Genomic DNA, 24,823 nt, shown 5'->3' with positions numbered 1-24,823 from the left:
CAAGCTAATTCACTTACAACATTCTACTTATGGTACATGATTTCTTCTCGTTTTTTAATTAGAGGAATACAGAAAACATAAAAAGATGGGAAGGCAGACTAGACAGTCCAACTCAAGCCTACTGCTGAAGAGAAAATGATAAAGTATAAGGTAAAAGGTATCAAATATTGATCAAACAGATCTATAAAATTCTTCAGATAAATATCCCCTATACCAAATAACAATGCAATTGTTGAGTCTTTTTAGCATCATTTTGTGTCTTGTTTATCTCTTATTTCTTGTTTTCTGTGTTTGCTAGGAATTCATTTTGTTTCTTGTTTGTCTCTTATTTCTTGTTTTCTGTGTTTAGTAGGAAATCATTTTGTTTCTTTTTTAACTGAAAAACAAAAACAGAATTGTGTTTGGTAACTATTATATTTTTCATTCTTATTAAAAGAATAGGCTAAATTATAGAAAATACCCTTTTTTTTTTCTCTTTTTAGTAGGCTAAATTACTTTCATGGAAAAAAATAAAAGAATGGAGGGGAATTCAAAAAAAAAAAGTCCACCAAAACATCCCTACTAAAGGGATTCTTACTAAGTGAATAATTACAAAAAAGTTTCCAAACAACCATTTTGGTCTAGTGGTAAAAAAATGAGATAGTCTTAATAACTAAGAGGTCATAGGTTCAATCCATGGTGGTCACCTACCAAGAAATTAATTTCTCACGAATTTCCTTAATACCGAAATATTGTAGGATCAGGTGGGTTGTTCCTTTAGAAACAAAACAAAACACTCCAAAACCAAAACCCAAAAGGATACATGAAACTATCACTGAGGATCAAACCTCACAATGGTCGCTGGATTAAACTTGTGTAGATAATTACTAATATGCCCTTAATAGTCTAATCATTTCCCAATAGCATTCCTATTAGAACAAGTTATAAAGGCCTTGATGTAATTTGATCAGCAATCAACAACTAGAAATTTTCATGTTATCTTACCGAAGATGGATCTAAAATATCAATAGCATACAGGCCATCGTCATCATCAGGGACCAAAATTTCGATGTTATCATCCACGCATTCAGTATAACCTGAAAAAACAAAAATCCAATGATGTTCATTAAGGAAATCCAGATAAGAATTTGCATACTCAAAATCAGAAGGTGGAGAGGCTTCCTTCAAATAGTTTATATGGGCACTTTTGTTGGTATATATTAAATTAAAAGGTCTCGAAAGTCTGGTACTACTAACCTAATAATCGACATGGAAAAAAATCACTTTAAAGTCTTCTTTGTCCCATGCGCTTGGAAAACCCATCCTGATTGAAATTGGAAGGTTTTCCTTATTTCAATAAAGTGCCCAACTACAAAAAAAAATAAAAGACAACAAGTGGTGGTAACGCTTCCCATTTGCAACAATAAAAAAGGGAGGACTACATACAGGAGATATAGATGCCACAAAGAAGCATTATAGTGCAGGCACTCCAAAACTGCTCCCACGAAGCAACTTTATCCCCCCCCCCCCCCCCCCCCCACACAAGAATGGATTATAAGGAAATAGCTCATATAAAAGCATCCCTGATCCACTAACAAGGAGCCAAATTTACTTTGAAAGCATTCCAGAAAGCCACGTATATTAAGATTAAAAAAGCACAAAGCCCCAACACTCCCACGAATATTCTTGCACCAGCTGGCAACTGTACACAATGTCAAAATAAACAATAATGTTAACCCCCCGCACTGGCAGCCAAGTAAAGTGCATACTCTTCTTCAAAACTTCCAACTTCTAGAACTTGGTCAAATAATAGGGATATCCATTAATAAAAGTATCAGATGTTCTTCGAGATAGGAGACAATTTAATTGATATCATGAAAAGATCAACAAAGATTTGCATCCTCTATTCCTCCCATGGAGATTTACAAAAATTCTCTCTTGTTTGAACTAATAACAGATAGTGAGTATTATAAAAAGAACTAATGGAACACCAACAAAAGCACACATATTTGGTAAGATTAGAAACATTGACCCAACTACACTCATTTCCATTAGGGGGTGTTTAAGGCATTGACTTGAGTTCACATGAGTTGGGTTGTTCAATGTTAGGTCCATAAATTACTCACCTCCACCAACTTCCAACTTCAGTAGTGTTCACTTTTTAAGTTTACACATTTACAGAGGAACTCCATCTTCTACTCTTACTCTCTCCATCTCTCTAATCACTAATATTTCCAATGACTCCACCTGTCAAGCACTGTCGCAAGGAATTCCAACAACAATCATTGAACATGAGATGCTCCGACAACCATTTCCAACAATCAACTCCAACAACTATTGTTGCGCAACTATAGCTGCTTGCTCCAGTGACATGCTTTGACGATCATCTCTAGCAACCGAACAATGAAACCACCTCAAACAACGATCGCCTCCGACAAGTACCTCCAGCAATCATCTCTAACGATCACCTCCAAAATCCATCTTTGAGCAATTACCTTTAAGGGCAAACTTCGATGATCATTTTCGGTGATCAACTCCAACCACCAACTTTATCGATCATCTCCAACAACTAACTTTAACAACCAACTCGTCCAATCATATACTAAAAGAAATATTGGAAAGTTTGGTCTGTGGAAGTGTTTTTAAATCCAAAATTGAAATTATTGGTTTATAGTGTGTAATAGTATTGAAAGTAGAGACAAAGAACACACAGATTTATGTGGAGACCCGAGTACTGGGAGAAAAACCACAATATTTTGTTCTTATTATTTTCTGATAAATACAATAGGTACAAGAGGGGGATAAATAGAATAGTACATAGAGATAAAAAAAGGAAAACATATTTATGGTGAATTAGGCCAAAACTCCCAATGGGCTAAGCCCACTAATTCTAACACTCCCCCTCAAGTTGGGACGTAAATACCAATAAGACCCAAATTACTAACACAAAAGTTGAAGTTTCGTCTAAGAATCCCCTTGGTAAGAACATCAGCAATCTGTTGGCTCAAAGGAATGTACGGAATATGCATATGCTCCCACTGTCAAGTCTTCCTTTGATGAAATGCCGATCAATTTCAACATGTTTGGTTCTATCATTTGAACTGGGTAGTTAGCAATGCTAATGACGGCTTTATTATCACAGACTAGCTTCATTGGTGTCCCACGCTCCTAATGAAGATCAGACAGAACTTTTTGAAGCCAAAGTTTCTCACATATTCCCAAACTCATAGCTCGATATTTGGCCTCAACGCTTCTTCTAGACACAACACTCTGCTTCTTACTTCTTCAAGTTACAAGATTGTCTCATACAAAGGTACAGTAACTGGAGGTAGATTTCCAGTCAACAACAAATCCTGCCCAGTCTATGTCAGTATAGGCTTCAATAGTTTTTCTGTCTATCCTTTTGGACATCAACCTTTTACCAGGTATCATTATCAACTCAAGATTTTGTTGACAGCTTCCATGTGTTCCTCAAAGGGAGGCTGCATAAACTGGCTGACAACACTTACAGCAAAGGAGATATCAAGACGAGTATAGGATAAGTAAATTAATTTACCCGCAAAGCACTGATATTGTTCTTTATCGACTGGAAGTTGATCATCTGAGTTTTCTAGTTTACAGTTGAATTCAATAGGGGTGTTAGTAGGACGACACCTCAACATACCTGTCTCAGTTAGCAAATAAATGGTGTATTTTCTCTAAGACACCAAAATGTCTTTTTTAGATCTGGTCACCTCCATTGCAAGGAAATATTTTAGATTTACTAAATCCTTGATTTCAAATACTTCACCCATTCTTTGCTTAAACTGACCGATTTCTATCTGATCATCTCTAGATAAAACAATGTCATCAACATATACTATCAGAACAACAATCTGACTATAAATCTTTATAAATAAAGTATGATCAGAATGCCCTTGACTGTACCCCTGGGACTTGACAAAGGTAGTAAACCTGTCAAACCACGCTCTAGGTGACTGTTTCAGATCGTATAAGGATTTTTGGAGTTTACAAACCTGCTGAAACTGGGCTTCAAATCCAGGCGGGGGACTCATGTAGACCTCCTCTTCTAGGTCTCCATTCAGAAAAGCATTCTTAACATTCAGCTGATATAGAGGTCAAGCTTTGTTTACAGCAACAGATAGAAGGACTCTGACAATTTTTAACTTAGCAACGGGAGAAAAAGTGTAAGGCCTCCTATAATTAATACCTATAAAAGGAGGGGTAAAAAGGCAACTTAATGATTAGTTATGGAAAAGAAAAAGGTGTTGAAAAAGAAGACTGTTGGGTGTAGTGTTGTGGGGCCCGTGGGATTGAAATTTGAGGAAGGTTGTAAATAGTATCATTTAGGTCTTTTTATAGGGTAGATCATCTTTTGTTTTATTTGGTGTAAAGGCAGTTGTAGCCTCTTGGGATTCCCAGCTCATTGTGCAAGGCCGAGTGCTGCCTCTATTTCCAGCCATTAGTTAGTTGTTTAGGTGTTTTATTGTTAAGAATCTTAACAAATTGGTATCAGAGCCTCGAAAACTAGGGGTTACCACTCGTGCAATGGCTCAGCGTGTGTTAGAGGAAAGGATGGAAGGAACAGAGAAGGAAGTCATGGGTCTTAAAGAAATGATGCTGAAATGAAGAAATCTATGGATCGGTTAGCAGAAGAAATAAGAGAAAATCACAGCTATAGAAAAAGAGAAGAATCAGGTACCTTTGATGGTTTTGTGATGAAAGCGAAGGGAAAAATGGAGGAGTTCGATGGTACTAATGAAGGAACTCAAGGAACAGTGGACCAAAGCAAATACAAGAAGCTGGAAATGCCAATGTATCTAGATGAAAACCCTGAATCTTGGGTTTACCATGCAGAACACTTCTTTGAGATTAATAATCTGCCAGAAACAGAAAAGGTGAAAGTGGATGTAGTGAGTTTTGGGCAAGATGAGGTTGATTGGTATAGATAAAGCCACAATAGAAAGAAGATTGAGTCATGGAAAGACCTCAAGAGTAGAATGTTCGAGTTTTTTAGAGACTTCGGGCAAAAAAGTTAGGGAGCTAGGCTAATCCGAATACAACAGGATAGATCATATAATGACTACGTGAAGAAATTTGTGAACTACTCGGCTCCTCTTCCGCACATGGCTGAAAGTGTGCTAAGGAACGCATTTGTGACTAGTTTAGAACCAGCACTCCAAGCCGAAGTCATTAGTAGACAGCCACAGACCCTAGAACAATGTATGAAGGAAGCTTAATTAGCGAACAACCGTAACTTGGCTTTGAAGCTTGCAAGAGAAGAGCTGGGGTTGCTAGAACATAAGAGTGGAGAAGGCATCAGCAGCAAAAGCAAGGGAGGGAATGATAAATAAGCTCACAAGAAAACTAAATTTCAAATGAAGCAAGTGACTATACCCATCAAGGACAGCTACCAAAAGAATGAACCCCCCATAAAAAGATTGTCGGATGCAGAATTTCGTGCTAGACTAGATAAAGGATTGTGCTTCAGGTGCAATGAAAAATATTCCCATGGCCATAGATGCAAGGTTAAGGAGAAGAGGGAACTAATGCTTTTTATCTTGAATGAGGAAGAAGGCAATAAGGAAGAAGATGAAAATGGGGAAGAGTTCGTAGAACTGAAACAATTGGAGCTGGCAGAAGGGGCTGAAATTGAGCTTAAGACCATCATGAGTCTCTCATCGAAGGGCACAATGAAATTAAAGGGGGTACTGATGGATAAGGGAGTGGTGGTTTTAATTGATAGTGGAGCCACTCATAACTTTATACGTAAGAAAATAGTGGAGGAAAGGAAGCTATCGATGGAGGTCACTCCTTTTGGAGTCACAATTAAGAATGTAACTCGGTGCAAGGGTTAAGGGATATGCAAGAGAGTAAAACTTAAGTTGAATGAACTTTGCATTGTGGCATATTTTTTGGTAGTTGAATTGGCAGTGTGGACTTAATTCTCGGTATGCAGTGGCTAAATTTCACTTGCATTATGAAAGTTCATTAGCCATCCTTAACCACGACGTTTTGGGCAGGGGAAAGACAAGTGGTTCTCAAAGGGGATCCTACGCTTATTAAGGCTGAATGGTCACTTAAAACCTTGGAAAAAACATGAAAAGAAGAGGATCAAGGCTTTTTAGTTGAGATGCAATTCTGTGAGGTCGAAACCAAAGAAGACTAGGATGAAGAAGTACAAATCAAAGGTGATGAGGAAGATCATCAAAGCTCTGCTAGAAAGATATAGTGACATATTTGAGATGCCTAGAGAACTACCTCCTAAGAGGAGCATTGATCATCACATCCTTACATTGTTGGAGCAAAAACCCATCAACGATGGGCCTTACAAATATAGTCATGCTCAGAAAGAAGAGATAGAAAACCTAGTGACAGAGATGCTCCAAGCGGGGGTGATTAGACCTAACCACAGCCCCTACTCCAGCCTGGTTCTATTGGTAAAGAAAAAAGATGGAGGGCGGAGGTTTTGTGTGGATCATAGAAAGCTGAATCAAGTAATGGTGTCTGATAAATTTCCAATCCTTGTAATAGAAGAATTGATGGATGAACTACATGGAGCCAAGGTATTCTCAAAGCTGGACTTGAAATCTGGGTACGACCAAATTAGAATAAAAGAGGAAGACATTGAAAAGACTGCTTTCGAAACTCACGAAGGCCATTGTGAGTTCCTTGTCATGCCGTTTGGCCTCCCAACGCACCGGCTACCTTCCAATCTCTCATGAACCAGGTATTTAAACCATTTCTAAAGAGATGTGTATTGGTTTTTCTTATGATATACTTGTTTATAATGCTGATATTACCGAGCATGAGAAACATTTGGGAATGGTGTTTACGGTCTTAAGAGATAACCAGTTATTTTCCAATAAGAAGAAGTGTGTGATAGCATACTTGAAGATTCTGTATTTGGGGCATCAGATTTATAGCAAGCGGGTAGAAGCTGATGAGGACAAGATCAAAAGCATGGTTAATTGGCCCCAACCCAAGGATGTGATTGGATTGTGGGGTTTCCTAGGCTTGACGGGGTATTATAGAAGGTACTATTGAAGGCTTCCTAGGCTTCAAACTTATTTCTTTGACAAATATCACACTGCTCAACATACTTTTTTATGTCGTTTTTCATGCCTAGCCAATGTAATTCCCCACTCATTTCTTTTGTAAGTTCTTAGGAAACCCAAATGGCCCCCTAAAATGAAATCATGGAAGGTATGCAACAGGTTTGGTATTAAGGAGGACGTTTTTTAGATAACTACCCTTCCTTTATACAATAATCTCTCATTCTCCCATTGATATCTCCCTCCCTCTTCCAAATACTCCTTCAACATCTTTATAATTTTCTGCAACTCCCCATCTTTTTCAACTTCCTTTCCTACCACTTCCATGTCAATCATCCCATGTGTGACTTCATGGCATTCAACTTGGGCTGGGGAAAGACAACTTGGGCTGGGGAAACCCCATAAGATCAAAAGCAAGGCTAGGCTTGATAGGGTATTATTGAAGGGTTATGGTGAAATTGCAGCCCCATTAACTAAACTCCTACAGAAGAATGCATTCAACCGGAATGGAGAAGCCACAGTAGCTTTTGAACAATCAAAAGCTGCCATGACTACCATAGCAGTCTTAGCCTACCGAATTGGTCTTTGCCCTTTATAATAGAGACCGATGCATCAGGTTTTGGTTTGGGGGTCGTGCTGTCACAAAATAGGCATCCAATCACTTTCTTTAGCCAGAAACTATCCTCGAAAACATAGACCAAATCTATATATGAAAGGGAGTTGATGGTCGTGGTACCTGCTATACAGAAGTGGAGACACTACTTATTAGGGAGGAAATTCACCATTATTTATGATCAAAGAGCTTTGAAGTTCCTATTGGAACAAAGGGAAGTGCAACCTCAGTTTCAAAAGTGGTTAACTAAGATGCTAGGGTATGACTTCGAAATTCTGTACCAGCCAGGACTGCAAAACAAAGCAGCTGATCCTTTGTCGAGATTGGAACAGACGCCCAAGTTGAATGCCATGACTACACATGGGATAATTGACATGGAAGTGGTAGGAAAGGAGGTAGAAAAAGATGGAGAGTTGCAGAAAATTATAAAGAGGTTGAAGGAGTATCCGGAAGAGGGAGGGAGATATCAATGGGACAATGAGAGATTATTGTATAAAGGAAGGGTAATTATCTCAAAAATGTCCTCCTTAATACCAAACCTGTTGCATACCTTCCATGATTTCATTTTAGAGGGCCATTCGGGTTTCCTAAGAACTTACAAAAGAATGAGTGGGGAATTACATTGGCTAGGCATGAAAAACGACGTCAAAAAGTATGTTGAGCAGTGTGATATTTGTCAAAGGAATAAGTTTGAAGCTACGAAGCCTGCTAGAGTATTGCAAACTTTGCCAATTCCAGAGAAAATACTAGAGGATTAGACCATGAATTTCATTGAGGGACTACCCTTGGCAGGTGGGGTAAATGTCATTATGGTGGTGGTTGATCGGTTAAGTAAATATGCCTATTTCATAACTCTTAGACACCTATTTTCAGCTAAACAGGATGCTAAAGTGTTCACTGATAGGGTGATAGGAAAACATGGAATCCCTAAGTCCATTGTGTCGGATCGCGACAAGATTTTCCTGAGCAACTTTTGGAGGGAACTATTTGCTATGATGGGAACCATATTGAAAAGGAGCATGGCTTTCCATCCCCAAACTGATGGAAAATCCGAGAGGGTGAACAGATGCTTGGAGACATATCTAAGGTGTTTTTGCAATGAGCAGTCGAGTAGTTGGAATAGATTCATACCTTCGGCAGAATTGTGGTATAATATCACTTTTCATGCTTCGGCAAAGGCAACCCCTATCCAAATGGTTTATGGTAGACCACCCCCTCCTCTACTATCCTACGAGCACTAGCAAACTCCCAATAATGAGGTAGAGACAATCCTGAAAGAGAGAGACCTAGCCCTTAATACCCTAAAGGAAAATCTGCGTACTGCACAAAACAAATGAAGAAAATGGCTGATCAAAAAAGAGGAGAGCTCAAATTCAAAGTTGGGGATGAAGTGTACATGCAGTTGAGACCATATAGGCAGGTTCTCTAGTTAGAAAGAAGTGTGAGAAACTGGCACCTAGATACTATGGACCATATAGAATCAAGTAAGAAATTGGGGAAGTGGCCTATTGCTTGGAGTTACCACCGGAAGCAGCCATCCATGATGTATTCCCTATCTCACATTTGAAGCTGAAGTTGGGGAAACAGCAAGGAGTGCAGCATCAACACCTCATGCTGATAGAGGAGTTTAAACTCCAATTATGGCCAGAAATAGTGCTCGGGATCAGGTGGAACAAAGAGCTAGAAGCTAATGAATGGTTGGTAAAATAGAAAAGGCTACCTGAGGCTGAAGCAACTTGGGAATCAGTTTTCCTACATTTCACCTTGAGGACAATGTAAATTTATAGCCAAGGGGTATTGTAAGGCTTCCTATAATTAATACCTATAAAATGAGGGGTAAAAAGGTAACTTAATGATTAGTTATAGGAAAGAAAAAGGTGCTGAAAAAGAAGACAGCTGGGGATAGTGTTGTGGGGCCCACGAGAGTGGAATTTGAGGAAGGTTATAAATAGTATCATTTAGGTCTTTTTTTAGGGTAGGTCATCTTTTGTTTTATCTGGTGTAAAGGCTATTGTAGCCTCTTAGGATTCCCAACTCATTGTGAAGGAGTGCTGCCTCTGTTTGGGTGTTTTATTGTTAAGAATCTTAACAAAAAGCTTCTAAATAATCAACACCATAGGTTTGAGTAATCTCTTTTACAACTAACCTTGCTTGTTTAGTATTTAAGAGTGAACACCCATTTGCATCCCATAGGTTTATGTCCCTTAGGTAGAGCACAAATCTCCCAATTGTTATTCTTTTCAAGAGCTTTCATCTTTTCCATGACAGTATTCTTCCATTCAGGACACTCTAAAGCAATGTGAATATTTTTCAGTATTGTGGTAGAGCCACGACTTGTTGTAAAGGCTTTGAACTGTGGAGAGAGATTATCATAGGAAACATAGTTACAAATGGCATGTTTTGTACAAGACCTGGTATCTTTTCTCAAAGCAATGGGAATGTCAAAGGAAGGATCATACTCATCAAGTTTCCCTATATGACCTTATTTAACTTCCTTATTGCTGGTTTCTGCTTTGTTCTCAGTCTTATCACTATTGTTCTTTTCTTCCACATTTTCATTTCTCACACATTTTATTATCAATAAAGGTTCAGTAGGGTTTACCATACCTTGATCTCGAAGAGGTTCAGAGTCTTGGATTGGAGTCGGCAGCTGACTAGTAGGGGGACCCAACTTCCTTTCTAAGATTCCTCCTGTTATACGTTTTCTAGAAAACTTGGTTTGTGGGTAGGACTACGAGATGAGGATCGAAGTGAGACACGGTACTAGGAGTAAGTTCAATAATCTCTAAGGTATAGTTAGACTCTTCACTCACTCTCCCCTTGAAGATGGCTAACAGGGAAGTAGGGTCTATCCTTACAGAAAGTAACATCTATAGTGACAAAGTATTTCTTGGACGGCGAATGAAAATATTTATAACCGCGTTGATGAAGGGGATACCCAACAAACACACATGCCTGAGCCCGAGGGGTAAATTTAGTATGATTAGGGCCGAAATTATGGACATAAGCAATACACCCAAACACACGAAGGGAAACCTCATAAATTAAACGAGTAGAAATATAGGACTCCGGTAGGACACCTTGAGACAATCTAAAGGAGTCTGAAGGTGGAGGATACGGGAAGGCATTCTATTGGTTAAATAAGGTGTTGTAAGAATAGCATCTCCCCGCAGGTATGAAGGAAGGGAAGTAGATAGCATAAGAGAATGGGTTACTTCCAAAAGATGACAGTTTTTTCGTTCAACCACCCCATTTTGTTGAGGACTGTAAGCGCACGAATTTTGGTGAACAATCCCCTTGGAGGCTAGGAACTCACTAAGGTTATGGTTTTAAAATTCTCGACCATTATCACTCCGAAGAATTGCAATTCTTGTATGGAATTGCATTTTAGTGGTGTGATAAAAGTTTTGGAAAATAGAGGAAACCTCATATTTATCGGTGACAGGATAGACCCAAGTAAGATAGGTATGATCATTAATGAAAGTTGCAAACCACATTTCCCAGATGAGGTAGTGACCTCGAATAAACCCCAAACATCACTATAGATAAGGGTAAACAGTCGTGTGGGTTTATATGGTTGTAAAGAAAATGAGACCCAACGTTGTTTTGCCCGAATACACACATCACAAGATAGAGAGGTAACATCAACTTTAGAAAAATGATGGGGAAACAAATATTTCATACAAGCAAAGTTCGGGTGACCCAATCGAAAGTACCACAACATAAAGTCATGTTCATAAGTGTTAAACTAGGAAGACAGTAAACTAGTTCTAGAGGTATGCAAAGTCCCCTCCCCTGCTATGTTGGGGAATGTTAATCATCCTCCCCGAGCTCAAGTTCTGAAAGCAAACAAATTCAGGTAAAAAAATAGTTGTATAGTGCTTCTCGTGGATGATCTTACTGATAGATAACCAATTGTAAAGCTTAGGCACATGCAAAGCATTCTGGAGAGAGAGACCATCAAAGAGAACTATTTTTCCTTTGCCAACAACCGAGACTAAAGAGCCATCGGCTATCAGAATTTTCTTATTACCGACACAAGGGGTATAAGAGACAAACTGCTCCGAAGAACCTGTCAAATTATCTGTAGCCCTCCAGTCTAAAATCCAGGGATTTTTCCCGTCAACATTGATAAGGCCAAGGGACTGGGGCATACCCGATTGCGCAATGACGTCTAGAGTAGGGGGCTGGTCTGGCTAGTTAACTAGAGGTGCTAGCAATCTCACTAACAGAGGCACGTCTTGAGTTCTGTTTCTTGTTGGAGAAATGTTTCTTACCTCCTGAGCAACGATCGTGGAGTTTCCAACACTGATCCTTGGTGTTCCACTGTTTCTTGCAGTGCTCGCATACAGAGACTGATTTCCCACTATTCTTTTCATTATCAAGAGTCAAGGATTGAGCACTAAAGGCAACAACATAGTCAATTGTATAATTCGAAGGCCATCCACTAATGGTTCTCTTTCTAGTTTCCCTTTGAGAAATTTGGAAGGAGAGGAAAAATTTTGGCGGGCAAAAAAAGGAAAAAGAAAAAGAGAGAAGAGGAGATCAGTGGGATTGGCTCTGATTTACGTATCTAGTTGAACCCTCTCGGTGATTGTTTTTGCAACCACCCTGTTCTTAACTATGGGTAATTTGGGAAATAAGGTAATTAGGGAGTAGTTTTATATCCACTTGATCTTTGCAGCTTTAACAAGCTTTTGTTCATTCTGGTTCTAGCACTTTAGGCCTTCATCCATTTTAGTTGTCTACTTAGCTTTGTACCTTTGAAATGTTTGTTCTGATTATACTTCTAAAAAGAATGAACATTTTAGTCCTTTATTTTTTAATTTCCTTCTTTATCACATTTTTTCCAAATAACAACTTCAATATGACACTACCCCTTAATACACTTCTTGAAATGTAATGGATTTTAGTTAGTATGAATAGCAAAAAAAAACAAATTGAAACATTTACAAAATATAGTTTAAAAACTTAAATGGGCTATAGATTTTGATATATTCTGTAAATAATTTCAATTTTTAGCTATATTTGAAAATGCCCCTTTTAGTTACCTATAAAAATTGTGTAGAAGTTTAGCAAGGAGAGACCAAAATAGTCTATATTAAGAAGTATATGGTCCTTAATGGTCGTTTTAAAAGTACATATACCAAAAAATGAACAAAATTTGAAAGTATAGGTACTAATATGAACCAAAACTTCGTACGAAACTCAAATAGTATTTAAAACCCCTTTTAGGTACTAAAAAGAAACATTAACTTTCATCTGAAATACAAAGGAGTGAGCTTTGTGCCTACTAATCAAGCGCGGCATGAGAGAGGATTAGTGAAGAGAAAAATAATAACCTCCCTAAAACAAATAAGTGAATGAGAAACATGGGCATTCTTCCTTCAATGCGAACCACATACAAGATTAGGCACATTTAATAACCATTTGAATTTTAGTTTTTAGTTTCTTTGTTCCTTAAAATTAAGTCTATAAATACTACTTCCTTTCATAAGTTTCTTTGTTTTATTATCTATTTTTAATAATATTTTAAAAATCCAATCCAAGTTATGAAAGCTAAAAAGGAAAAAAAAGTTGTGTTTGTCTTTTAAATATAGCTAAGAATGCAAAGAGGTAAAATTCATAGCAAAGAAACTAGGGAGCAACAAACATAATTTTCAAAAGCAAAAAAACAAAATCATCATCAAACAAGCTAATATTTGAATTCCTGAAAAAACTTAGCTAAGAATGCAAATATTTCACTAAAAGAGGTATAATTGATAGCAAAGAACCACGGAGGAATCAACATAATTTTCAAAAACAAAAAACAAAATTGTTACCAAACAAGCTAATATTTGAATTCCGAATAAAATGATAAACAAATTAATCCAATCTTTCTTTTATAAGAAACAAAGAAAATGTATTAACCAATCTCAAAAGGAGTACAGCCTAAAGGCGGAAGGGTGAAAAACCCCCCAGAGAAAAGCTAATGAAGAACCCCTCCCAATCATTTTGATGCAGAAGTTAACAACCATCCAAAGTTACCGTCATAGTTTAAATTTACTCGTCGCAAAATCGAGACATCTTTTGTATTCTCTTCGAATGGGATCCATCTTTTATCTCTTTGGATAATTTCATACCATTAATGAAATCGTTAATTCAAAAAAGAAAAAAAAAAAAAAAAAAAGGAAAAAGCTAAGTCATATCTTCGACGACCCTACGGTTCGTTTACTTCAAGCTTCCCAAAGAAAAGCTTGAACCTTAATTTTCCACAAAACCTTAGTTTTTCCATTAAATTTCCACCTATTTAAAGCTTCAAAAATCCATTCCATCACCGAATTGGCAAACACAAAGACCCAGATCTGAATATTACGTAAATTTCACTGCAAATTAACGCAACCACTAGCAAGTATCTTGCTTTATTTTCCTATTGATATTTCAACCCAGCAGTTTGACTTGGTAGACAGAATGATCCTCGATAAGAAATTATTTACGCAACTAAAAGTTCTTTTTTCTTTTTTTACTTTTAAAAAATCATATTAATTTGAAAAATATTTAAAAGATGATTCTAAAAGCAGAAGGGGAAAAAAGGTATTTATCAAGAACCTTGAGAAATAACAAATTTGTGACTAATAAAATCACGTAGTTTGGACTATAGACCAACAAAACAAAATTTGATTAAAAAAACAGTCGAAAGAAAAAAAGATGAATAGAATCACTTTTGGATGAATACTTTCTTTTTATATAAAAAGAAGAAAAAAGTGATCTCAAACTTCACCCACCCTAAAAATAAAAACCCCCAAAACACGTGGACATGGAATAATCTAATACCATCAAGATTCCAACTTCCGTAGCAGCAACTAAAAGCCCCAAAGAAAAAAAGGTATCAAACAATTAGGATTGGATTGGGAAGAAAATAGAGTAAGGACCTGTGTGGGGATTGTAGGTAGAAATGAGGTTTTCACGAAACACTATGTCGGACAAGAAGATCCGAACCCATACACGTGTCTGTAAGCCGAACAATTTCTTGTTCTTAGAGTGAAGAATTGAGCCTCCAATGCCGGAGACGAGCAGGACCGGGTCCCGATCGGGTTCGGGTTCGGACTTCCGGGACCCGAAAAATGGAAGAGAAAGAAAGCATCCACCTCCTCCGACCATGGCTCCGAAAAGTGAAGCGCGCTTCTGTTCAGCTAATTTCTGTGTGATTCGAAGCTGCTAACACTGGAAGCTCTTAGATGGAGAGTGGTGGAAGAATGAAGAAGAAAGTGGAAGAAGAAAATTGATTATTTTATTTAATCATTATTGTTTATTTGTTTATTTATTCTATTTATCGTAAGATTATTAGATGAAAAAGGTACGAGCAGTGGTGGTCGATTGGAAGGTAGTCTACGTGTTTTGTGCATTTTGACTATTTTGCTATTTCTTTATTGTGAACTGTGTTCAAAAGTTACGAGCCATAATAAAATTTCATATTTTATCATTATACCTCACACAAGACATAACCAAATTTTGTTATATCTTTTAAATATTTTAATTTACTTTACTATATTTTATAAATGTTTTAGTCCGTTTTGTATTATTTAAAAATATTTTTTTAACTTAAAATAATTGAATAAATGTACATTCCATTCCCTCCATTAAAAAATTGTCTCAAAAGGTTAGTGGGTTGAGGAAATAGACAAATGTAGATTTGTTAATATTTCTTTGTAATTTCGTTTTTCCGTCGAACAAGATGAGGAATAAAATAATAATATTTTATTTTTTATTAAATATTTTATTTCATTGTAATTAATAAAATGGTTTTTAAAATTCTGATGGCCTTCAATGTCGATAACAATATAACACTTTATAGATAATAGTTAAATTTTACGGTTGTTATCTACTAGTTTTAGTTAAGACATAAAACCCAACCAAAAGTTAGTTTTACGGGAAGTCAAGTTTGTGCCTATGATGAAAATAAATCTTGTCTCTATTGGCAAATTGAATGATGAGGATTATAGGCAAGGGCAGATTTATTAAGGGACCAGAGGGGCACGTGCCCCCCTCACATTATCGATTTTTGCATTTTAATATTAATTTTGAAGTATCATATTAAAATATATATTAAATAAAGTTTTGTTATAATTAGATTTTAGTTCTGTTGTATTGGTTGTGCCCACAATTTTAAACCTCAAGGTTGAAATACAAATCTTACATTTTTCAACTATTTTCACAAAGTAGTTTTTATTCCAATCCACAATTTTAAACCTCAAGGTTGAAATACAAATCTTACATTTTTCAACTATTTTCACAAAGTAGTTTTTATTCCAATGTCAATAATTTTCTTTTCTCATATATCAAATTTATTTCTAAATTATCTCAAATATCAAGTTTTTCTAGTCACGAAATAAATTTTATTCAAAAAAATTAATAATTTTTTTAAATTTCAACGATTTTCTAAAAAGAAATATAATTTTTTAAAAAGAAAAAAAAACCAAACTAAGATAAAATTGAAATTTCAGTAATTTTCTAAAATGAAGATAATTTTTTAAAAAGAGAAAAAAAACCAAGGTATTGTTCTTTTTCTTTCTTTTTTTCTTTTCTTTTTTTATGTAATTTTTAAATTCACATATTTACATTACAAAAAAATAATATGAAATTTTTCGGTCTTTCTTTATTGCTACAAATGGTAGTGAATGTTATTGGAGCATCAGTGAAATGTCAAGATATTTTTTTAACATTTTTGGTGCATTTATTATATAGTGTCTGGTGCTCCCCTATATAAAATTTTTGGATCTGCCACTTATTATAGGTGTGAGTTTGGTTGTTGCCAATGTAAAATCATGTTAGGATCCTAGGTGGTGGTAGTTGCCTATACAAATTTACACCATACAAATGTTGTTTTAATGTTGCCAAAAAAAACGTGAGATGGTCGATGCTAGTTAAAGTTGTAAATGGCAGATATAGAGGAGCAGTTGAGCCAACAACAATATAGCCAGTTTTGATTACTCAAGTCAAGATCTATCAATTCATAAACAATTGGAAAATCCAAGAGATGAGGTTGATGGCTATCATGAACACCCCAAATTGTCAGATATTCAGATAGATTGATGAAGTTGCAGAGGCAAGTGAGGCATCTAAGTGAGAGGCCAAAACAGTTGCCAAGGTCAAAGATAATATCTCCAGCTTGGCAGCAGACTTGAAGGAAGGAGTCAGGTCACTTGTAGAATTTATCGTTTTCAAAAACACATCTTCATGATTGAGGAAGATGTCAGTTGGTATCACTTAGCTGAGTGGGAGTTGTTCGTTATATGTTTGGAGAACAGTTCCACATAGCTTGTTCGTACCTCAAAATAATCATAAATGAGCTACAACTTATTTTCAGATGGTTACCTATATATATTGTCACTTTGTTGATTTTACAGGTTTTATATTGAACCTTGGAGTTTACCAAGAAGATCAAAGATAACATATATGTGTGAGAGTACGGTTTTTTTGGAGTTTATCAAGATCATAAAAGTTTCTTTGCAGTGAGAGACAAGATCGTTGTTTGATCTCTAAGTAGGAGATGGTCAAGAACGTGGAGCCCAAAGTATTTAACCCAAAATTAATATGTGTAAGTCTTAAGCAACTTTTACATGGAGATAAAATTTTCTTTCTCGATGTATACATGACAACGTTTTATTTTGCATGTTAACACACTTTTTTCTTAAAGACCTATTGAATTCGGAATGAACTTAGGTAGGAAAAAGCTAATTTTTTGTTAGCTAAATTGTTTGTGGTTATGATTAAAAAAAGAAATGGGCATGAAATTATTCTATAAAAGAAGAAACTTTTGAATAACAAAAGTGTGGTGTGTCGAGCTTATTGTCATTGAACAAATAAGAAAATTCAAGGGTGAATTGTATTTCTCTTTTGAGATTTAGTGAGTGACAAGTGAATTCAAAGTGAAAATAGGATGTGTATTTTCTATTGGGGTTAACGGTTTCTTTTATTCTATTCCAAGATATCAAGTTGAATCAAATAGCTTTTGTTGGACTATTTGAAAAGACATATTTGTAAGCATGTTTGAGGGTTGTTTTAAATCTCCATTACAGTAGAACCTGTCATTGCAAAAGATTGGATGTAGTTTCCAGTTTAGAGCAAATCAATATATTTTTGTGTCGTTTTTCTTTTTACTCTACTTTATTATTTACAATTTTAAGAGCGGTTTCTTATTTGACTATAACTTCTAAAGTGAGAATTTGAGATATAATTTAGTTTATTTGGCATAAATTTCCAACAATAATATTCTTCATATTTTTATTTGATAAATGGTTATTTGTATGAGAGATAACAACCACAAATTTGTTATCAAATCTTTATTCATATTTATTTAATTCTTGAATTACGTCTACGGAAATTATAGTTGCTTTTTGATACAAAGCCAAAAGGGGAGCTATGAGCAAAGCAAATCCGGTTATGTTTTCAAATGGTTTTTTCTTTTTCTTTTTTCTTATACGGTGAAATTTATAATTTTATTTTACTAAATCGAAAATGGTTTAAACAATACTTCATATTTTTATTGCTAACATTCGAAAAGAAACACAATAAAAGTTTATGAAATTTTGAAGGAGATTTTTTTTTATCAAATATATATCTTTACTACTGTAAATCACTCGAACATAAAAATAAGGATGACAAAAATTCCCACGGAGTCGGGTCCCTCGTAGGTACCCACCCTATACGGGATGGGGAATCCCCAGTTAGACTGAGGATTCAGTTAGACTGAGGACGGGGAGGGTAACCCCAACCCCAACCCCTCCCGAACACCTTTTTTTTTTATTTTATTATTATTATTAGTATTAGTATCATTAATATTATATCTATTTATTTGTATTTAATTGATTTATTTTTTCTACTTAAATTTAACAGTTTTGTTAATTTTTTTAATTTCATCTAATAATTAAACTAACTTAATTTTTATTAAATGTTAAATATTTTTTATTATTAATTTATATTTTGAATTTTAACTTATTTTAAATAAAAAAACAATTAAAAAAAAGAAAAGATTGGGAAATTTTTCCCAAAACAAGGATTCCTCGACCCCAATTCCGACTCCCCAAAATGGAGAATTGGGCGGAGACGGAGATGAGGATTTTCCATGAGGACGAAGGTGGGAAATGGGGTAGGGACGGGGAATGCCTCTTAAAAGGATAAATTACTCGTCATATAACCCTTTTGAACTAAATAGTGTAATAGTGCACAAGATTTGACTTTCATTCATTCATATTTAGATAGATTGCAATGTTCTATATCCATGATCTAAATCACATCATACAAAAAAATGATAATTTTCTCTTGTTACTACTTTAACCTAAATAGTTGTAATAGAGCAAAAGGTCTGGCCATACATTTAATATATTTTTACCTTTAGATCATGATATTTCATATATGTAATCCAGATTATTCATAAATATAAGCATACACCATTTCAATTTGAGAAGTTGTAATTTCTCTACATTGTTCATTTTTTTATTCATTTCATATCCAGCAAAAATTAAACTTTTTGAAGCAAGAGTTCTTGCTCTACCGAATTCCTCTAACCTTTTGAGGTAACAATTGATGCTTATGGTTATAGCACAGAAGTGATCCTATCTCAACAAACTCACCCAATTGAGTTCTTTAATGAGAAGTCAACTGAAGCAAGACAAAAGTGGAACTCTTGTTTGGAAAACTATCTTTTAGACCAATAATTCATCTTATATTCAGATCATTTATCCCTTAAATATTTGCAACCCTAAAAACAATTAGTAGGATGCATGCTAGATATATCGCTATTTTTTATCCATTGTTTTCATTATGTAAAAAAGCATAGAGAGGGCAATAATAATATTGTGGCAGACGCCTTTAGTAGAAAGGCCAATCTTCTTACTATTTTAAAGACTCACGTGATAGCTTTTGCATCTCTTTCCATTCTTTATCCAGCCAATCTCGACTTTGGTAACTTGTTGATCATGTTAACTATAATAATTTCCATACAACTAACAATTTTCTTTTCAAGAACAATTTACTTTGCATCCCAAAAACATCACTTCGTGAAGCCTTGATCAAAGAGCTTCATGTGGGACATTTTGGGATTGACAAAACCTATTTATCAACTCCTATGTGAAAGATATTATCGTCCTCAACTTCGAAAAGACGTAACAAAATTTATTAAACATTGTTTTACATGTCAAACCGCCAAGGTATGATTCCGTACTTGTTGTAGTTGACAAAGTTAGCTTCCAAAAACTCAAAGAGGGTATGATTCCGCACTTGTTGTAGTTGACAAAGTTAGCAAAATGTCTCAATTTTTACCACGTCACAATACTTTAGATGCTATTTATATTGCTAATCTTTTCTTCAAAAAAATTGTGAGACTACATGGTGTTCCTAAGTCTATCGTTTCGACAAGTTCCTAAGCTATTTTTGGAAGACTCTATGGAAGAAGTTCAACACCATTTTAAAATTCAGTACCACCAATCATCCACAAACGGACGACCAAACCGAAGTCACCAATAGAACCCTTGCTAATCTCATACGTTGCATTGGTGGAGATAAGCCCAAGCAATGGGATCTTGTCTTAGCTCAGGCAGAGTTCGCCTACAATCACATGAAGAATATATCAACAGGTAAGTCACCATTTGAAATTGCTTACACCAAATTATCTGCCGACTGTTGATGTTGCTAATCTACCATTCAAAGTTGATCTTAGCTTGGGGGTATAAGCACGGTTGAACGGATAACTAAATTGCATGATGAAGTGACAAGCCAACTTGAGAAAATGAATGCAAGCTTAAAGGAAGAAGTCGACAAACACAGGAGATTCAAATAGTTCAAAGAAGGAGATTTAGTCCTGATTTACCTTTGGAAAGCAAGACTACTAACTAGAAAATACAGTAAATTGCAGCAAAAACAGATAGAACCTTTTAGAATATTAAAGAGATTTGGTGACAATGCTTACAAGATTGAACTACTCGATGATCTACACATCAATCCCATCTTCAATGTAACCAACATTTCAGAATATTTTGCTCTGGACTTGCTGCAACTTTCAACTTAAAATCGAGGACGAGTTTTATCTTAGGGGGAGGGAAATTGGTGTAATTAGTTTTATTTAGTTTTCTTAATTGTTAAGGTTTAGTTTCCTAATTGTCTTAGTTTAATTTCTTTTTCAGTTTCCTAATTATCTTAGTTAAAGATTTAATTTCCTTTTTAGTTTTAGATTAAACTTATGGAATTAAGCTATAAAAAGGCCTATTCTTCGTTCTTTCCAATTCATTCGATAATAATAGAAGTAATTCTTTAAAGAAACAAATTTGCCAAGATTTGAGTTACATCACTATATCCGATCTAGTGAAAGCCAAATACTAAAGGGCTCCAACCAGTGCTCCATAAGCTTTGCTATCATCAATACTATAGGCTTTAGAACTATCATGAAAGAAAATGATAGTGCAATGGGAGTGTTGAACGGTTTACGGCCGGTCATTTCAAAACGTTTAATCACATCTCTAGCATATTTTGTTTGAGTAACTAAGATATCAACTTGAGTATTCACAATCTCAAGCCCTAAAAATACTTTAAAGTGCATGAGTCAGTCATATCAAAGTTAGTGTTTCAACTTAATCGACGAATCATTAATATAAGTGGAGTCATTACCTGTGACTATGATATCATCAACGTATAAGAGAAGATATGTAATAAAGGAATTTTGTCTTCTAATGAAAAAGGAAGAATCGGTTGTTGATGTTATAAATCTCAAAGTCAGTAAGTGAGAAGTAAAGCATTCAAACTATGCTTTTGGTGCTTGTTTAAGACCATACAAAGACTTTGCAACTTACAAACAAGATTGAACTGCTGAACAAATCCTTGAGATTGTTGCTACATATATACTTCTTCATGAAGATCACCATGGAGAAAGACATTTTTGGCATCAAGTTGCCTTAGATTCCATCCGTAATGAGCAGCCAAAGAGAGTATGACTGGAACAGTGGGCTTTTCTACAACCAACCTGAATTTCATCATAGTCAATACTAACTTCTTGATGATAACCTTTGGTCACAAGTCTTGCCTTATAGCATGTTACACTACCATCAGGATGACGTTTGATCTTGTATACCCACTTATATCCAATACCACTCTTACCCGGTGGAAGAGGAGTGAGCATCCAAGTGCATGCTTTGTTTCATAAGAGCATTATATTCCTTTTGCATGGCTGATTGCCGAACTAAATGTTTGGAAGCTTGAGTATAGGATGAGGGTTCCCTGTCAACAAGGTTATTAGAAACAAAAGTTGCAGCTACAAAAACTTTCTTCTTAGTATTGCTTGACTTGGAGAGTGTTTGCATAAAATGATTATTCCTGTTATATTATCAGCAAGAGGTTTATATGTTCAATATTAGTGTTGGTATTTCTATCATAAGACTGCACAAAATTATCATTAGTAGTATCATTAACATCTAAGTTGATAGTGGAGACACTAGCTTCCAATATCTCATTTGAAGGCTGTGTTGAATAAGGTATCGTGAAATTTGAATTAATAAGTACAGGTAAGAAAGGGGTGTAGGATGTAGAATTTGTAGATGCTGAAGTCGGAGGAATGGAGGTGAGTTCGAAGTCAACGTGGAATAAGGGAAGGTGGATTCATTAAAGATGACATGTCTAGAGGTGAAAAGTTTGGCACTGCTCATGTTGAAATATAAGTTACCTTTATACTCCAATGAATATCCAAGGAAAATGCATTGAGATGTTTTAGGCTGAAGTTTGTTCGAGTTATATGGTTTAAGAAGATGGAAACAAGCACAACCAAATACCTTCAAGTGATGATAATCGAGAAGTCGATGATCAAAGAGTTTTTCAAAAGGTGATTATCTTGAAGAATTGAAAAAGGTAAGTGATGTATAAGAAAAGGAGCTGCAACAAGTGCATAGGCCAAAAGGAATTTAGTAAGGATACATGGGTTAGTAGGAAAATGGTCATTTAAGTAATAGGCGATGTTTTTTTTCAGCCACTCCATTTTGTTCGGATATGTAGGTGCAAGATTTTTGGTGAAAAATTGCATTAGTTTGAAGAAAGGTTGTTAGTTGGTGATTTACAAACGCACCATGTCCATATGTTCTAAGAACTTGAATACGAGATGGTAAAAGATTTTCTACAAGAGGTTTGAAACATTGAAAAATAATGGGAACATCGGACTTCTTTTCAATATGATACAACCAAGTATATTTAGAGTAGTCAAGCTATGAAGGAAACTAGTATATTTATAGCCATTTATTAATAGTTCTAGGGCATGGCTCCATACATCACTGTGAATAATTTGTGAAGGACACAAAGAGGAAGATTTTGTTTGGAAAAGAGGTAGTTTGTGCATCTTTCCATACAAATAGAATTTCCAAAAGCAAGATGGCTTATTACAAGTAGGTAAGCATAGATGTTTAAGGATAGAATTAAGAACTTGTAAATGTAGATGGCCAAACCGCTTGTGTGAAAGAGAAAACGAATTTGAGGAAGATTTGATTCCAACATGAGCAGTGGTTTGCTTTTCAGAGGAGTAAGAGGATAAAGACCACCGACACTAGGACCTTGATGCAAAATATGGCTCATGGTTATGTCTTGAATCTTAAAGGAGTCAACATCAAAGATAATAGAAGAATTATTATTAAAACAAAATTGATGAACAAAGAGAAAATTTGTGGATATACGAGGAACATATAGAAGTTTAACAAATTAAAGGAATAATTTGGTGAGTAAGAGAGGGTACCACTACTTGTGTGAGATATGGGAATGTTGTGTCTATTACCAACTGTGATGTTTTCCTCTTTATTGTATTCATTTGCTATAAACAAATTCTCAAAGTCAGAGGTTATAACATCGACATTACGAAAATCGGAATCAGCCAGCCAAGGAGAAGAATGATTATTCTGGTTGTTGAAATATTGATGTTTTTAAGTTACAACCATGGTTGCTAGTTGATGAGGAGGTTGATGACCTTGATAATAGTAATTTATTCGGCTATAACAGTTAAGTTATATGACCAGGTTTGTACAAACTTGGCATATAACATAATTTTCTTTCATCTGTGATGGAAATTGTTGAAGTCCCCTTCCACAACCAAAACATGAATGAAATCCATTATTACCACGACCAAAGCCTCTTCCTCGACCATTAATTATTACAACGACCTCTTCCTCTAGTGTTTGAGTTATTTGGAAAGAATTTGGACGAGAAATGTGGTTGGAATTCAAGGAGGCTGCAAACATGGTTGTAGGTTTTAAGGAGATATCTTCTCGTTTGAATTGTTTAACCATGACAGTTTTTTTAGATCTCATCAAAGTATGTAGTTCGGTGAATGTAACTGATTGTGAGCTAGTTCTCATAGACATGTGGAAGGTGTTGTATTCATCGGGGAGTCTATTTAGTGCATAACTCAGTAGATCTTCTTCATCAAGAGTCAAAACGTTTGCTAGTGTGTCCTTAATTTCCTTGATTTGTTTAACATATAAATCAATCGATTCATCTGATTTCTTCGAAATTGACTAAGGATTTTGAGAGTCACAATATTTGATCAAGAACTTGAGAAATAATGCTTTTCGAGGGTAGTCCATACCTCATACAAAAATGTGCAACCAACGATGTAAGTATGGGCTTCAGGAGATAAGGTAGCATTGATCAACATCATGAATGCATTATCTTTAACAATCCAATCGTCGTATAGTGAATTCGCAATGGTAGGTGAGGGAATAGGTGTATTTGTCGAAGTGGATTCAATCGTTGCAAGTAAGGATGGATTTGTGATTCACATAGTAGTTGCAGGATTTGATCCATGAGCGAAATTGGAGAGTTTGTGTGTTCTCATTATTGAGGAAAAGTGGACCTTCCAAAGAACATTATTTGAAGAATCAAGTCTGATTGAGATGAGATTGCAAATATTCGTTAGAAGAAAAAGCAAAGATGAAGTTCCTTCGATGAACTTTTGGATGAGGAAGCCATGTACCGGGGAGAAGAAAGAGAAGAATAAAAAATTTATGAACGAAGGAGGAGATTGTGACATGAGTCTAAATGCTTTGATACCATTATTTTTAGAATTTGTGAAGTAACTTCTCATTCGCTATTTTATTTATTTATGGGTATTTATAGTAACTCATCCTTAACAGACTCGAACAGAATAATAAAAAATAAACTAATCTCAACAATA

At 35.4% G+C, this 24,823-nt stretch overlaps 1 protein-coding gene across 1 annotated transcript in view; it reads right to left on the bottom strand.

The window, feature by feature from the left end:
- The window catches only part of LOC103485824 (phospholipase A(1) LCAT3), a 24,081-nt gene extending 9,145 nt beyond the window's left edge, over positions 1-14,936 (bottom strand). Inside the window, exons 1-2 of the mRNA XM_008443544.3 lie at positions 14,559-14,936; positions 985-1,076 (exon numbers count right to left, since the gene is read on the bottom strand). Of these exons, the coding sequence (XP_008441766.2) occupies positions 985-1,076; positions 14,559-14,787 (321 nt within the window). The 5' untranslated portion in view covers positions 14,788-14,936. The remainder of the gene's footprint in view (positions 1-984; positions 1,077-14,558) is intronic.
- Between the last annotated feature and the right edge of the window lie 9,887 nt (positions 14,937-24,823).

Source organism: Cucumis melo, chromosome 5, assembly GCF_025177605.1.
Source record: "Cucumis melo cultivar AY chromosome 5, USDA_Cmelo_AY_1.0, whole genome shotgun sequence".
NCBI lineage: Eukaryota > Viridiplantae > Streptophyta > Magnoliopsida > Cucurbitales > Cucurbitaceae > Cucumis > Cucumis melo.
The sequence above is the reverse complement of the archived record's forward strand: the minus strand, read 5'-3'. Positions and strand labels throughout refer to the sequence as shown.